The 15,870-nt window shown below is 38.7% G+C and overlaps 1 protein-coding gene across 1 annotated transcript in view; it reads right to left on the bottom strand.

Annotated features, from left to right (window-relative positions):
• The window catches only part of DENND3 (DENN domain containing 3), a 44,613-nt gene that overhangs the window by 17,310 nt on the left and 11,433 nt on the right, over window positions 1-15,870 (bottom strand). The window contains exons 5-10 of the mRNA XM_040587029.1: window positions 12,344-12,455; window positions 10,623-10,742; window positions 8,967-9,185; window positions 6,634-6,755; window positions 6,020-6,175; window positions 3,178-3,274 (exon numbers count right to left, since the gene is read on the bottom strand). Coding sequence (XP_040442963.1) covers window positions 3,178-3,274; window positions 6,020-6,175; window positions 6,634-6,755; window positions 8,967-9,185; window positions 10,623-10,742; window positions 12,344-12,455 — 826 coding nt within the window. The remainder of the gene's footprint in view (window positions 1-3,177; window positions 3,275-6,019; window positions 6,176-6,633; window positions 6,756-8,966; window positions 9,186-10,622; window positions 10,743-12,343; window positions 12,456-15,870) is intronic.

Genomic DNA, 15,870 nt, shown 5'->3' with positions numbered 1-15,870 from the left:
CAGGCCCCCTGCTTCTCCCAGGGCCTCTCCTTGTCTCTCCTACATCCAGAACACTCTCTCTCTTTCCTCCCTCTGCTTCTTACAGGTCTCTCTTCACCCAGGGCTCCTCTTCATCCCGTCCTTAGAGCTATTTAACTACTTAACAGAACCAGCCACAGCTGCATGTTATCAATGTTAATTAATCCAGCTTCATTCCTCTATAATTCCTCTACATTTCCTCAGGGCTGCTCTCAATTTATTCTCCTCCCAGCCTGTATCCGTGCTTAGGATTGCCCTGACCCATATGCAGGACTTTGCACTTGGCCTTGTTGAACCTGATGAGGTTCACACGAGCCCACCTCTTGAGTCTGTCAAGGTCCCTCTGGATGGCATCCCTGCCCTCCAGCATGTGAACTGCACCACACAGCCTGGTGTCATCAGCAAACTTGCTGAGGGTGCACTCAACCCCTGTGCTCATGTCACCCATGAAGATGCTGAACAGCACCTGCTTTTACATATTTCGCCAGTAGATGGCGTATTTTGTTGGCAATTGTGTGTGTAGGCGATGACAAGCTGCAGGAACTGGCAGAGTCTAACGCTTTTTTGGAGTTCTCTTTATATAATTCTAGATACTATTAGTAACTATCCCATACTGTGTTATCTTCTAAGATTTACTTGAAGGCAAACCTGCCCCTAGTTATTTACTACTGAAGCGAGTCAACTGCTTAAAGCTCTTCTTAAATATGCACATCTGAATTTTAAATTATTTTTAAATTTCAATTCATAGAACTGCCAGTGTTTCATTTTAAGCCTCAGAAACTGCTACTGAAAATACTTTAATTATTTCTATTCATTTGCAATCCTGGTCAGAACACTTCTGATTAGCTTCTCTCCTGATGGCATATTAATAGGTTCTTTTTAACTTTTTCTTTTTGTTTGTTTTTAAGAATATTTGCTAGTGTTGGAAGCTTTATCCAACAAACATTATTTCTTATTTAGGATTCATCAGTTTATCTTTGAATTGCCAGATATTCTGCCAAGTTTGACAACTACCACTTAAGTAAAATGAGACACTTTTCTGATCATTTCCTTCACACACTGACGTGTCGTTAAAACAGATGATCAGAAACTTTTCTTACCATATGTTTGAAGTACAAAACAAAACAGGAAACTAAAAAGGTGTTATCAACCACAGCCTGTTGACCTTAGTGAACAGTTCTTTTCGCCAGGTATAAAACAGTTACTCCAGAGAGTTAACTGCCAAATTCTAGTGGCAAAGAAAACCTCTGGAACTTTCATATGCACACATGGAACATAATTAAAAGCAAATGTAAGATGGTAGATGCACTTTCTTACACTCCTTGTTAAACCTTTGCTTTGACCCACAGGTTTGTTAAACAAGCTATAGTATCACCAAAAAAAGTGGGGACATATTCCATAATATTTTACTTTTGAGAAGCTTAACTAACAGCACAACATGTCTTACAGCTGGTTAGAATAAGAAGCTACTTAATAAAGCATCTGTTAAAAACTACTATGTAAGTTGCATCAAAGGGTGCAAGAAGCCAAGAAAGATGTCTCACATCCCTTCAGAAATTAGGTATCAACCATAGACACTCCCAGTTCAAGGTAACACTCTTCCAAACAACTATTACTTTTTTTAACTAAGGCAAACCTTTTATTTGGTTAATAGTCACAACACCAAAAAAAAAAAAAAAAAAAATCACAGGAGTTTATAACTTTGGATTTTGGCTTGCTATGTCAAGACCAAATTCTCCTAGAACACTATGTGGGTAGATACAAATGCTTAAAACACGTAAATTCTGTTTCTCACATATACAACAGTTTAGTTCTTTGAAGGCAAATACTAATTTAATCAGGTGTAAACAGTTTAATGTAAAATAACTGTCTCAACTGCAAGGATGAAACTCTCAACCTTCCCACTTCTGGGCAGAGTACCCTAACACTGCAAGATAGTCTCACAGGAACCCGTGCACTCTCAGTCTCTTTCTTTCACTGCTCCTTTCCTTCTATTCCCCCTTCCTTTCTCCTTCCTTCTTACCCAAAGTAACTCCAACCTTTGATGGTCAGTGGCATGGAGAACTGCTCCAAATTCTATAGCCTGGTGACAAAGACATCCTCCTTTCGATGAAAAATTAAATCCACTCCATTGCCTCATGATATACAAAGCCATTACAGAAAAGGGTAGATTCAGGCACCGGTACCACCTGTGCTCCATGGGATAACAGACCTGCATCCTCCATAAAAAGCTGGTTCACTGTATACACTGGGTGAAAACGGAGTCATTTTGGACCTTCAGCTGATTGAGCTGATGCTAACGAAGGATCAAGCTGATCAGTGCAAGTACATAAGGGACTCAGGGCTTAAATGTAAAAATTACACCCCGCTACAGGATTTCAAACTCAGATAAGTATCTAATCAGCTGAATTAGCAGGAGGGCTAAAAAAAACCCAACAATTAAGTGGAGATTTCAGGTTGTCTCTTAGCCTCTGGCACTACTGGGCCTGGCCTGAGGCTATACACTATTTGAGAATTACTTCACAGGCTTCACCAGCACTTACAGTTATACTACTTGGTAAAATACATGTAAGCTAAATCAACCCACATCCCACGTGCCATGTCACACTGCAGGCCCTAAGGACACCAGTGCCCACTTAACGCACACACAGTCGGCATCATGCATTCACCGTGACTCATGGGCAACACAACACGCTCATGGCTTGGTGCCAAACAGGCATCGTTAACTCCATGCCCTGTTGCTCAGGATTCAGATAAAGCAGGTACTTCAATTTGTGTCATTGAAGCTCCCTTCTGCTGTGCTCACAGGCTTGCTGAAAAGTCATGTCTACATATGGGCTTTGGTCCAAAAAGTCTGGACAAGTGCCTGCACTTAGAATACAGTTTAGATATAGCTTTACTGACCACCTGCCATAGGTTAATCTCACCCCCGTGGAATTACATTTAATTTGCTCTGGAACTACACAGTACATTGCTCTCCAAAATACTGTCAACTATTTTATCTGTTTATAGTAAATAAAATAAATTTGGTAAAGCATTCCATGAAAGTGGGTGGTTCAACACCACCACACAGACCAAACTGTGACCATTTCATTAATATTTGACATTAATCCTAAAATTAATAACAGAGAATCACAATGTATTTAACACTGATTTTACCTTTTTGTAAAATGGCTGGTCTCCAGTTGCCCTTGTTTTCAGAAATTCTTCACTGTTGAACACTCTGTGTTCATAATTTAGATGGTCTTTTACCTCCCTGGCGAAAAAAATAAATACATAGATAAATATACTTGCAGATTTGTAAGCAAGCTGCACTTTTGCAGTTGCAGCAGCCCACTGGTACTACCAGAAATATGCTGCAGCATCAGAAGGCAGATTAGAAATATGCTGCAGTATCAGAAGGCAATCTCAGTTTTAATGAAAAAGTCTGAGTTACTGAATCATAGAAAAAGAATGTAAACTCTTCTAAGTAGTAGGGCAGGCTACCTGCTGCCACTGTCATTTCAAATCAGCAGATTCACTTTAGAGTCTTAGGTTTAGGAAACCACAGAGGAGAATCTATATATTTAGGCTCTATATTTATTAAATCTGTATTTATGATTAGGCTCCAATCCTGGAATTATATTTACATACACAGCTCCTGAATCACATACAACCCATCTGGAGCACTAAAAAGACAAGTGTAACTATCTGCATAGACCATTTGGAAGCTGTCATCTGACCTCAACACTGCCTTATGACATTTCATCTGTAACACACACACAAAATATTACAGATTACATAATTTTTTGTTGCACTCTCAAACATGGCTTATAAAGCCAGCAGTAACTAGCAATTGTGTTAAACTAAAGACACCAAACCGCTGACAGAAAGAGAAAGCAAGATAAAGAATTGATGCGTATTTTACTATATGCATGGTCACAGCAGGCAGCAGAGGTCCTGTGCTATCCCTGGAAAACCAGACATCAATAGTAACTTCCGTGCCCTAAAGGTGAGCCAGAAAAAGCTGTTTCAGAAGCAGAAAGTGGGAGTTTTTCAGAAAAAAAACCTGTTCTCCAAACTGCAGTCTGTGAGTAAGAAATCCAAGTTATTTAACAGGTATGTGCAAGTGGTTAAATCAGGGCTCTTATTATTACATCTTATTTCATCCACTCATGCTGGGTATTGATGAATAAGAAATTCCCATGAAAAAACATGAATGAAGAAAATAAATTGGTAAGCTAAAATCTGAATGTAAGCACAAAAGGGGAATCTTATACCCATGCAGAGAACATACATCGCTTGTCTTTCACAGATCAGTGATAAAAGTGCATAACAGTTTACCAAGCCGTATGGGTTCAGAAAAACAATCATTAGTAGAAGTACATAGTTCTATATAATTCTACATAATTTAGCATTGTTTGCTTTAAACGGGGAACCTACACAGACACAAAAATACTACAGTGCTTCACTGAAGACAGTAACAACTGGCAGAACAATTGCATCGGAGATTTACTTCCCTTCACTCCTGGACACTGGTAGTTATAGCATTAGAAGATAGAAGAAACAAGGCTGAAAAAAAAGAACAGAGAACGTAAGTTTGAAGGAAAGGAGAATGAAAGCAAGTGAAGAATCAATCCCTTTGCAAAACATATTGTCTCTTAGACAGCAAAACACCTGTTCATTTTTTGTAGCCAAGCATTTAGTGCATTAAAGAGCTCAAGCTGTCAGCAGCAAAACGCCTTTCTCCTCATCTTTATCTGGACCATATTGTTTCCAAACACTGAAATCCACCAGATCCCACTGTGGTAGCACAACAGGTTGTAAATGCATTTCAGTTTCCATATCCAGCTTGCTGTAAAGTCTGCTCTATATTCCACACCCAGCAGCTATTGTCCTCCTGGAGGGCCCAGCCACTTGTATGTATGGTCTGATCCAACGAAAGCAAGCAGGTTATCAGAGACCTGGTATTTGGACTATATAAAATAACCCAGCATCTTCTGACTGAAAGTGTTAGGGAGCATTCGTGTGAGTCATTGAGTAGCTGATCCAGTGGGGAGCACCATCTCCAACAAAAGGCAGGAAGAAATAGCTGGGCATGGCCATGTGCACAGCTATTTGCTGACCTCTGTCTGTATTTCTTTAGAAGTACCAGGTAGGCAGTTTCACTTTCATGGTTGAGTATGTTAGTATCTATGCAAAAAGAAATGAAGCACGTGCAAACCAGCTGCCCATTTTCCACACTTTTTTTTGGTACAAATGTCCTACCACACTTCCATTCTCTCCCCATATACAAGCAAATAGTAGCAGAATTTACAACCAGTACCCTGACAGGTAAGATAAAGCAACTATGGGTATCAACACATTACATTAGATTAAGAACAAGGAAAACTAGCATAGCTGAATCTTTTTCTAGAGGAGAAAAAAACAACCCAAACCCTACTCCACATCATTGTTAAAAAAATCATTTCTTGTGCCATGACTGAGTCCTTGAGCTTAAACTGCTCCTCTCCTTCCTTCATTCCCATGTGGTTGCATTCTCCAGATATTTTATCCTTTCTCAGCATTTGTTTAGTTAGCCAAAACACACTCAGGTGCTTCGAACTCCCGATTCTGCTTTCAGCTCTTCTACCCTGGTCTGGCTCGAATTAATTTTCCTCTAACAAAAGTGACCAAGATTGTGTCCATTTACAAATTGATACCTCTACTGGGCCTTAAACGCCTCCTAATTACAAAATGAAGACTGCGCTTCTCTTCCCGGAATCTTCATACAAAAGACATACAAGTTCAAAATTAGAACAATTTTATCTAAGATGTCCTAGCAATGTATATGCACCCAAATACTTTAATTATTGATATTCCAGCAAGTTAGCAGGATGTTCTTCTCATATTCCCTCACAAAACTTAAAAGATTTATAAAATATCTATACAGAAAGACAAAACAAGAAAATTTTCAGTGACAGTGAAAGTATCTTAACCAGTACCATGTGCTCTTATAATAAAAAATACTATATCCACCCACCTGAAGATATTAACAATTAACTGCAAAGTTGTTTGCTGAACTTCTGTATTCAGTTTCTGTTGCCAAGCCCTTCTACGCATTTGGAGTTCACCAAGATCTGTGCTGGCTCGCTGATGGCAGAGCTCTAAATCATAATGCAGCTGAAGACTCTCCACTCTACAGAGAGAAGAAAATTACCAAGTTACATCCCAACACCAACAATTTTTTCCATACCTTTTAAAAAGAGTCATTTAGGCCTCACACATCTTACAGCCAGAGAAAGTGCCAGATTGATTTGCAAGTGTTGACAAGCTAACAAGATTCCTGGAAGTCCTACTAGCACATGTAAACCACAGTGCACTCAGTCTTCTTTGTAGAGAACAGTAAAGTTCAGAAAATAATCAGTAAGAAAAAAAGAAACAGTAATTCCAGGTGTGGCAAAATAATTTGGTTATGATTATTATTGCTTACAGTTACCTGTATAATCCATCAACTGAAATTTCCAATTTTCCCTTATCAAACAAAGTGGGGTTTATATGAATGAAAGAGTGTAATAATAAATAATACAAAGTAAAAGAAAGAATGTCAAGCATGATTTATGCACTAAGATAAACACAACTTCAAAATCTTTTCACCTTTTTATGAAAGCTTCTGCTGCTTGTGCTGGAACATCTGGAATTTCAGGTTCCTCTTCAGCCACTTTTGAATGTGTAATATCACCATTATCTATATTAATTAGAATTAAATCTTCGGTTTCCTTTTAACAAAAGAAAATAGAATGACTGTAAATATACTTTTTTTTTTTTTTAAAGACATTCGTTCTCTTTTCTTTAATCCTCAGACAATGAATTATTTGATCAAGGAGGTAAACCAGAGGTTTGACTCCTTTTCCAAACTAAAATGGATAACTAAACAATTACTTTCAAGAAAGATAAATGTCATTAATAGACATTAATCTCAGTACATAAACATTTACTAACCCAATATGATCTTCATGCAGTATTAAATTAATACTGGATCTCTAAGCCCATCCTTGAAAAGCTATACATTATGAGGATATGCACAAAACCATATATATGTACACAAAGAGGCTCCCAGAAAGCTTTGTGGCAGTCCTTTTTGTCACCAAACACGAGGCACGAAGGGGTTGAGGTAATGCCAGATACGATTCAAGTGTACTGGATTGAATTTATAGCTGTTATTGCTGTTTAGTTATTAATCAGCAGGCTCCTGTGTTTGCCATGGGGCTTGCTTGCCTTACTGTATACTTAAGAGTCTAGAGCTCGTTAGTGGCTGCTTTTCACTTTCATTGCTTGCTGTACTGCTGCACTGCTTGTCATCTTACTGTGCTGTGCCCGGAAACACTCTGATAACATCAATGGCGATGCGCCGGGGCTGACAGATGGCCAGGGCATTGCTGCTGTTTCTGTGCTGCTGTACTGGACAGGCTGGAAATCCAGTGTGAGCTCGAGTCGAAGGGACTGAGACCTGCGGATGAGTCCATGCGGGAGCAGGACACCCCAAAACATCTCTGGCCATGAATAAGCCCATGCCCAAGCAGGTGTCTCTCAGGGTGTCTGCGGCCATGGTCATGCCTGTGCTGCAGCAGGTATGCCTCTGAAGGGACTGTGGCCCAAGGATAAGTTCACACTGGAAAAGGTACACCTCAAAGCATCTGTGGCTGTGGATAAGTCCCTGCTGCAACAGGTACACCTTAAAGCACCAGTGGCTGTGCGGGAGGACATGATGGGCCACCTCAAACTGCATGGCCATGGATAAGCCCACAATAGAGCAGGTACACCCCTGGACAGACTGCAGCCAGGGGTAAGGCCATGTTGGAGCAAGTCTACCTCTGAAGGCACTGCGGCTGTGGGTAAGGCCACGCTGGAGCAGGTCTGTCTCTGAAGGCATTGTGGCCCATGGATAAGGCCACGCTTGAACAGGTGCGCCTCAAAGCGACTACGACTGTAGATAAGTCTATGCCACAGCAGGTATACTCTTGGAGAGACTGTGGCTCATAGATGAGGCTCCACTTGGAGCATTTACTCTTGTATTTACCCCATGGGATGATAGAGAGAGGAAGGGTTTATGTATCAGTCCAAAACACAGAAACATATGCTGATGCACAAAAAGTCACACAGAGGTAAAGCCCATGTGTTCTCTAATCTGTACTTATTTCTAATAGTGACATCTTACTACTAACTAAAATATTTATCTCCTTCATTTTAACTTTTTTTTATTTTGGACTTGTCTAGGTGGACCAGTGTCACTTTGGCTTATAATCAGATAGATCAATCTAATAAAAATTAACATAATTTTTCTGTGTTCCATTTTGAACACCCACAGAAACCTTATGTGAAATCCTCAAAAAAGTAGATTCACATCAGCCCTCTACTATGAAGTTGAGTTCTTCTGAAATCTTTTTGGGTAACCAAGATAATGTTACCCACTGAAAGAGACTTCATTAAATTATATTCTGAAAAAAAGAAAAAAAAACCAGAAAAGTTGTGAGATGATATTCTTTACATTGCTTTTTCTTTCTTATTTTATTAAATAATTAACTCCACTATGGGGAACAGCAGCATCATTAGAGTATTTTCAAGTGCATGCTCAATTCTTAACCCAGATGCCTGGAAAAGGCACCTAATTCATCCCACACGAGACTGAGCAAAAAATAACCTCACCAACCTGAGGGAAAACTATTTATACTACACAAATGACATGTAAGGAGAATTTTTGCCCAAATGAAACTTGAACTCACAAAAATCTTTATATTATCCTGCAAAGAAAAGAATGGTAAGGGATACAATAAGCTTTTTCCAATAAGCCAGTGGTCACATCAGTATGGCTCCATTACTTTTACTTTTTTTCCTTCTCACACACCTAAAGCGACACTAAAGCCAGTTTCTGCATACATCTGAAAGAAGGGGATAGTGAACAGCAAGAGTGGTAATAGTCTAAAACCTACCGTGCTAACTTCCTCAAAATGATCAATATGACATCCCATAAGAAAAGATGTTGGGGCCATTACAAAATCCAGCATTTGACGAGACAGAATAGGCACAAAAGTGTGCTGCCACTGAAGAGGATGAAGGTACAACATAAAGCATTCAGCAACGAGCGTCAACAGAGCCCAATCTGAAGAGAAGAAAACTATTTTCCGCTCAGTCAAAATACAGGTCATAATCTGGAAAAACCAAAATGCTAAATGTTTACAAAGAGTTGTATCTAGAACATACTAGATATGCACAAATATTTCATCTGCTTGTGAAACTCAGCCTCACAAGTTCTGTTTTTTTAATAGCTACCTTACATATTTACAAACTGAAATAATGTCCACTTAAGGATTCTTACAAAACTAAGAGGAGGAGAAAACAGAAAAGGAGAGGTGGTGAAGTGACAGTGGAAGTTAATAAGACTTTTGCCACCAATGTCAACAAGGCTAGGATCTAGCTGGAATTTCTCAGACCTGTCACATTTCTTTCGCAGTATTAGACCATAAAATGTCAATTAAAAAGTACCCAGATGAAGACTATAAGCAAACCTGTCTTTGATGGTGAACACAAAGGCCATTTACGTTTCAGACATCTCAGCCAAACATCTATTCCAGATGACAGCTGGTCGAGGTTCCTTATAGTGCCACTAGGGAGCAGTGCTTTCACAGAGCAATTCAGGAAGCTACCTGGAGATGTCCACCCTTTTCCACTTACAGAAAGGGATCCAGTGGCATCTAAGCACCAGATGCCTCAAGTTAGGTGGGATGAAGTCAAGCCAAGAGTAACGGCACACAGACGACATCTCACAATGGTGCCAATGTAAAATTCATAAAGCTCAAGATGCACCAGCTGCAGAAGACCATTTAGGATTTGAGATAAGTTTTATTCATAACGTGCACATGTGGGCAGAATCCCAAAAAATAAACCAGTCTGCCTACTCTCAGGATTAAGGAAGTTTGCAATCATCCCTGGAAATAGACCTCCAACCTGCTCTTTTTAGAGGAAGTGGCACCAATAATACTGATGACCTTGAGCAACCTAACTTCACAGGTGGCCTTTGAGTGGGGAATTGGGTCAGGAAACCTACAAAGGACACTCCAAGCTGAAATTACTGTAAGATTCTATGAAGCACTGAAAAAATTCTTTGCAAATAGCTTGTATTTATTCTTCTTTATATATATATATACACATATATATACACACTTCTTTCTACATCATTTACACTTTATTTGTATGAGTGCCAATTGTTACTCATCCATCCTACAGGTCCTTTTCTTACACATTAAGAAGGTTCTTATAAATCTTGTAGAAATGCAAGAAATGAGAACTCAAAATCTGCCAATCGGCTTGGGAATATATGTTTTAAAACTTACTCTTAAGAAATTTAGTACCTATTGCTAAACCACAGGAGAAAAATCCAGCATGCCTTGATCTAATCTGGTCTATAAACAACAAAATATCTTACTAAGAAATATACTTTATTGTGCCATATGTCTAATATGTAGAATTATCACTACTTTGAATTCCTGGGTTTATAATGTTTTTTGGGTAAACACTTACTTTTTCTAAATCACAAATTACCAGTACTGTCAATGTCTAACACATTTTAAAGTATCAGTTAGTTTTACCTGCAGCACCTGCTTTGGCTGGAAACACAGCAATGGAAGATGAAGATCCAAATCAATAATTGGACTGTCTGGATCCTCTCGTGAAGGAATTATTATTTGAAGTGGTTTCATATTAAATACCTGTAATAACAGATGTTTTCCCATTTAGTTCTTAATGAAAATGGTCCCACAGCATGTATAGTTTGGGATTTTAGTTCCAACCTACAAAATATTAATATTAATTGAGACCAAGACAATAGATATTTACAGACCGCAGAAAACTGAAATAGAAAGCCATAATAACTAGTTTGAAAGATTAACATGGACTATCTCATTTCACTCTCATAGGTTGTTTAACCAGTAAAACCTTAGAAGTGTGTGTGCGTGTATATATATATTCTTTTAACAGAATTAAACTTGCTTTGTTATAAGGATAATAAAATAATGGAATTTATATTTGTAGATACAACTGGGAAATCAAAAGCATTGATAAAATTCATACAGAAAATAGAAAAAATAGCTGAGCATAGGTGCTCATGTTAAAAAGATAGAATAAGCCAAAATGAATGTGCTCTTTCAGTGTTTCACATATTCTAGCTCAAATCTCTGGAGGCCAGATCCTGCACGTGCTGGATAGTTCAGCATGTCACAGCTGGTTTAGCCAATCATTCAGACAATTTTCCATCTATGCTATTTTTAATCCTGCTCCTAACCCTCATCCCAAGGGCCAAGGAAAGCAGCTAAGAAGTCCATGGCCAAAGCAAGCTTCCCTAGAAGCCATTTCAGAGGTCAAAAGAGAGAGTGTGCTGAAATCACTGCTTCAGATAACATCTAGCTGGACTTGGGAAGGGTTATAAAGAAGCAAACACAGCCCACGCATCTCAGCTTCTACACTGAATACAAATGTTTATGTGAGTTTCTCCTTTCAGCTAGGTCTTATCCAGGCAGCAGCCAATCCAAAACATTTAATTCACTCACCAGAACATTTAATCCACTCCACACTGTTCTGCTTCTCTAGAGTCATTCACACACAAAAAAAGAACAAGTCCACAGCTGTACGTGTTGTTCCAAGCAACTGATTTCTTTGGCACCTTCTCTCTCACAGGGACTGCACTACTTCTCAGTCTCACAGCTGCATGTCCACCCATCACACCATCTGGATGATAGCCATAAGCATCCGCATCAGGCAGCGTGTGTTGATATCAGACACAAGATAGGCAATTCCCACACTTTGGTGGACTAAATAGTTACATGATTTACTGGAGCTCATACATGTGTATTCAATGACATGGTAATGCCATACTGTCCAGGTGAAAGGCAAGCTTCCATTCTTTTACAGTAGTTACAGACTGGAGCTTCCAACCACCTGTAGTAAAGATTATGTGGGCTGATCTTCTAGAAATCACAAGCTAGATTACACTGTCCCAGACCTATCTAGGCATCATCTCAAACAGTAAATAGTTGGCATGAGCCAAATCCTCCCCTGAAGAGTACTAAAAATTAAGCAGCATGACCAACTGGTATGCCAGTGCTCAAGCCTGCACCTTGATTACCCTGTTATTTTAGGTACTAATAATGCACAGCCTTATTTTCAAAGCACGGGTAATGAGATCAATTTTATATCAGCAAGTACAACCTCTGACCTGAGAGTGAAGAAAGCTCCCAATTTATAGAAAACAACATCTTAGCGCTTTATAAAACATAATGTTAAATTAATTATGACATTCAGCATCAGTGATTACCAAGTGGAGTGGTCCTGGTGGCGGGCTGGGTATCAAAAATAACTTTGCTGCAAATTCTTTTAGGTGCTCCTCAACATCTAAATCCTTGAAAGGTTGCAATTGCACTAGTAGGCTGAAATTAAATTATAGAAAAATTACTTACAAACAGTAATATGCAAACAGAAAATGTGCCTTTCTGCTGATAACCTAGAACTAAAAAAAAATAATAATAAATTACAAGCAATGAAGCTATTACTGCAGCTAATTAATTTCTAATTTATTAGATACTTTAGTGGCTCCATTTAATTTTAATGATGCTGCTATGTCAGAAGCAGGGTTTTTTTTACTTGCATGCATAAAATACTGCTGCATCATATATATCAGGGGATGTAGATAGTACACTGGGTCTCATGATGACAAAGAAAATGGAGAGGCAAGACACAGCTAAAGCAATGTGTCTTAAAGATTGCTTGAGGAACAAAACACCCACAGCTGCAACACAGTGCCATGGCATTTCTCTCATCCCAAGCACCAGACATCAGGTCTGTGATGGAAAATAGCATCAGAGAAAAAGAGAGGTTGTAGACATGGGCTTAACTGCAGAGGAATGTGAAGCAAGAACCATATCTAGCGTAAAGCCTAAGCCTGCAGGAACACTGCTCTTTGCTATTGTTCCTAACGGTAAAAGAACAAATACAGTTATGCAAACCTGCCAAATGTTTCTATTTTAGAACTGTATTACCATTACCCTGGCTGTGTCAAAGCCACAAAGGTCATGCAGCTTATGTTATTACCAGATCAATTCATGAACATTTAAACATACACATTATTAAGACTGCAAACCATTAAGTCTAACTGCATTTCTGAAATGTAACAATTAACAAGTTTGTAGTCAGAAAGGGCATTTTATTCAAGATTGAATATATATTTATAGCAAAAAAATCCCAATCACTCAACCCCCCAAAAACCACACCTAACCCAAAAAAACCCAAACCTTTACAAAATCAGAAATTTAAGCCTGCAAGTCTATATATACAGAAACTAGGAACTTAAAATGGTTATATTCTCCCTTGCAGTTTTGTTTCAGTTTGGTTTTACTGGTTTCATGCAGAAGAATACTTGCTCTTCAGGAATAAAGTGGTCTAGAAAGCAGCCGAGTAGGTCAAGAGGTATATTAGAATTCAGGACATTGTATTTGTGTATGGCACTTAGATTCCAGAATAAAAATATTCTGCCATATACTACTGAGCTTTTAATCAATATTAATGAGACATTTAAATTCACAAATTCACATTTGGAAACTGCCCTGGGCTGAGTACTAGGCTGTTACACATATCCCCAAAAAGCCAATCAGCTATTCAGGGGTGCAGATGAAGAAGGAAAATTGAGAATTACCAAAGAAAAAACTGATAGCAGAGCCATCAATTTAAACAAATACACTGTCACACTTTGCAATGCCCTAGGTGCGGCCCAAGAGCATAGGTAGCATGGTTGGGTTTTTTTTTCTTTTCTGGTTGTTTTGGGTTTTTTTTTTTAGACATAAAGCACATATCAACACATCCAGTCAATGTTAACAACAGAAACAACCTGACTCTGACACTGAAAAAGCAGCCGATGTACAGAGAAGAAGGTAAGTGCTCCCTAGTCAGTACACCGTGTCCATTAATGCAACATAATAGCAGTTGACAGGTCTGCACTGCAAACGTCTGCTGAAATAAATGAAGTAATCTCTAAAACATTAAAGTGGAGAGCTAAGGAGTTTATGAACCTTCCATTACCTCTATTAACTGTCCACAGACAGATATTTCAGAAAGCAAGAACATCTAAGAATAGGTCCTTTGTACGACCGCAGTGCTGTAAGCTATTTCCACAGTTCCACCTTTCCTCAAGGCAGCTGAAAGGACTAATACACAGGTTGGAAGATTTACTGTTTGAATGGAGCCTATTCATCCATCCAAGATGGGAGTTCATCCAGAAGGGGATTACTGCCAGGAATATTTCACTTTTCACGCAGTGTTACAGATTGAGGTAAAACTACCTGTGCAAAGTGCCAAAACCTCTCAATTTAAAATTGAACCTTTTCAAATAATGTAGAATAATCCAACAGTCACAGTGTTGTGAAACACTCTAGATGCACATCTGCTTGCTTTGGAGAAAGGCAGACACACTCCATTCAAATTGTTCCAGATTTGAAAGCACTGTATAATAGTAATATTTTAGTTTAAAAATTAATTGCACAATAATGAAGGCTTCCTATTCTATGTTGAAAGTCTGCAAGTTCTTGCAGTTCAAAGCACCTACAAGGATTTATAGTTGAATGTTGCCTTTGCATGTCAGTTTAACCTCAGTTTTCAGTTATGACTTTTACTATGCCATCTGAAAAAAATTTAGGAACATGGATTTTTATCCAAGAATGTTTAAGATTATAAAATATCTTTAAGGACTGTTCTGAATGAGAACAAGTACCACCCCACCTATAAGAAATCCTGTGCACTGCAGGTCCTGGAAAGAAGAAGATAGGCATAGAAGAATTCTGGAGGAGAATGAAATCTGTTGCTGCACAAAGATCCTGAATGAAAGCAGAACCCCTTTAGAAGCTACTTCAACATCAGGCCATCATTAGCAATGACAATTAGTGTTCTTCAGCTAGTTCTCATGAGGAAAGGGCTACACACTAGAAATAAGTGGTTTGAGGTCCACCAGCAAGTGTTTTCAAATCCCCAGACTTGCAGAACAATTAATGTTGAAGCACCCTGCAAAACACCACTGAAGTATACCAAGGATAGAAGCGCACTGTTGAACACATTATTATTTAAGTATATAGGAACTACTACTTGAGTACACTCAGTCAACAAAAACATTTAATTAGATTTTTAACTATTTGGCCACCTGATTACAGTTAAGGCATCCAAAATGACAATAACTCCCTTTCTGGTTTACAGGAAAACAACATCAATGTTTTGTAATGTTACAAAAAGCTGAAACATCCCCAGCTGTACAGGGCACTACACTGAAAATACATCATAGTTGTCTTTACTGTAATTGCTTATATCACATTCAGAACGGCCATACATCCCAGCAGCTGTTTCATGCCATACGGAAAAATTTCAGTGACTCAATCAAAACAAGGAAAAACAGTACCTCTCCACCCCTTCCTTTCCTCCCACTCAAGTATACTCTAGCACAGCAAAATATCTTTTCCAAAAAAATGCAAAAAAATGTAAGGGCAGACATCCTGAAATTATCTATCAAATAGCATCAAGGAAAATGTGGTGATTATGATATTTAAAAAAAAAAAAATCCAGAGGAAAATATAATGGAAACCTAATCAGTTGAGTTTCCAGTGCAATGGGAAACACCAGCATCAAATACAGCTTTGTCACTTGCATTCCCCCTCTCCCGCCAGTTACACAGACTTGCACCTCACATTCAGATGCAGCAGCAAAAAGGAAAGAGAAAAGCTGTGCAGGTATATGACAAACTCCCCTGTTAAATGCCCAGGACAACACAGAGTACTAATGTGGAAGGCTACTGCCCTGCTGAAAACT

The sequence above is a fragment of the Falco naumanni genome, chromosome 3 (genome assembly GCF_017639655.2).
Source record: "Falco naumanni isolate bFalNau1 chromosome 3, bFalNau1.pat, whole genome shotgun sequence".
NCBI lineage: Eukaryota > Metazoa > Chordata > Aves > Falconiformes > Falconidae > Falco > Falco naumanni.
Note: the sequence above shows the minus strand (reverse complement) of the source record. Positions and strands in the feature narration are given on the sequence as shown.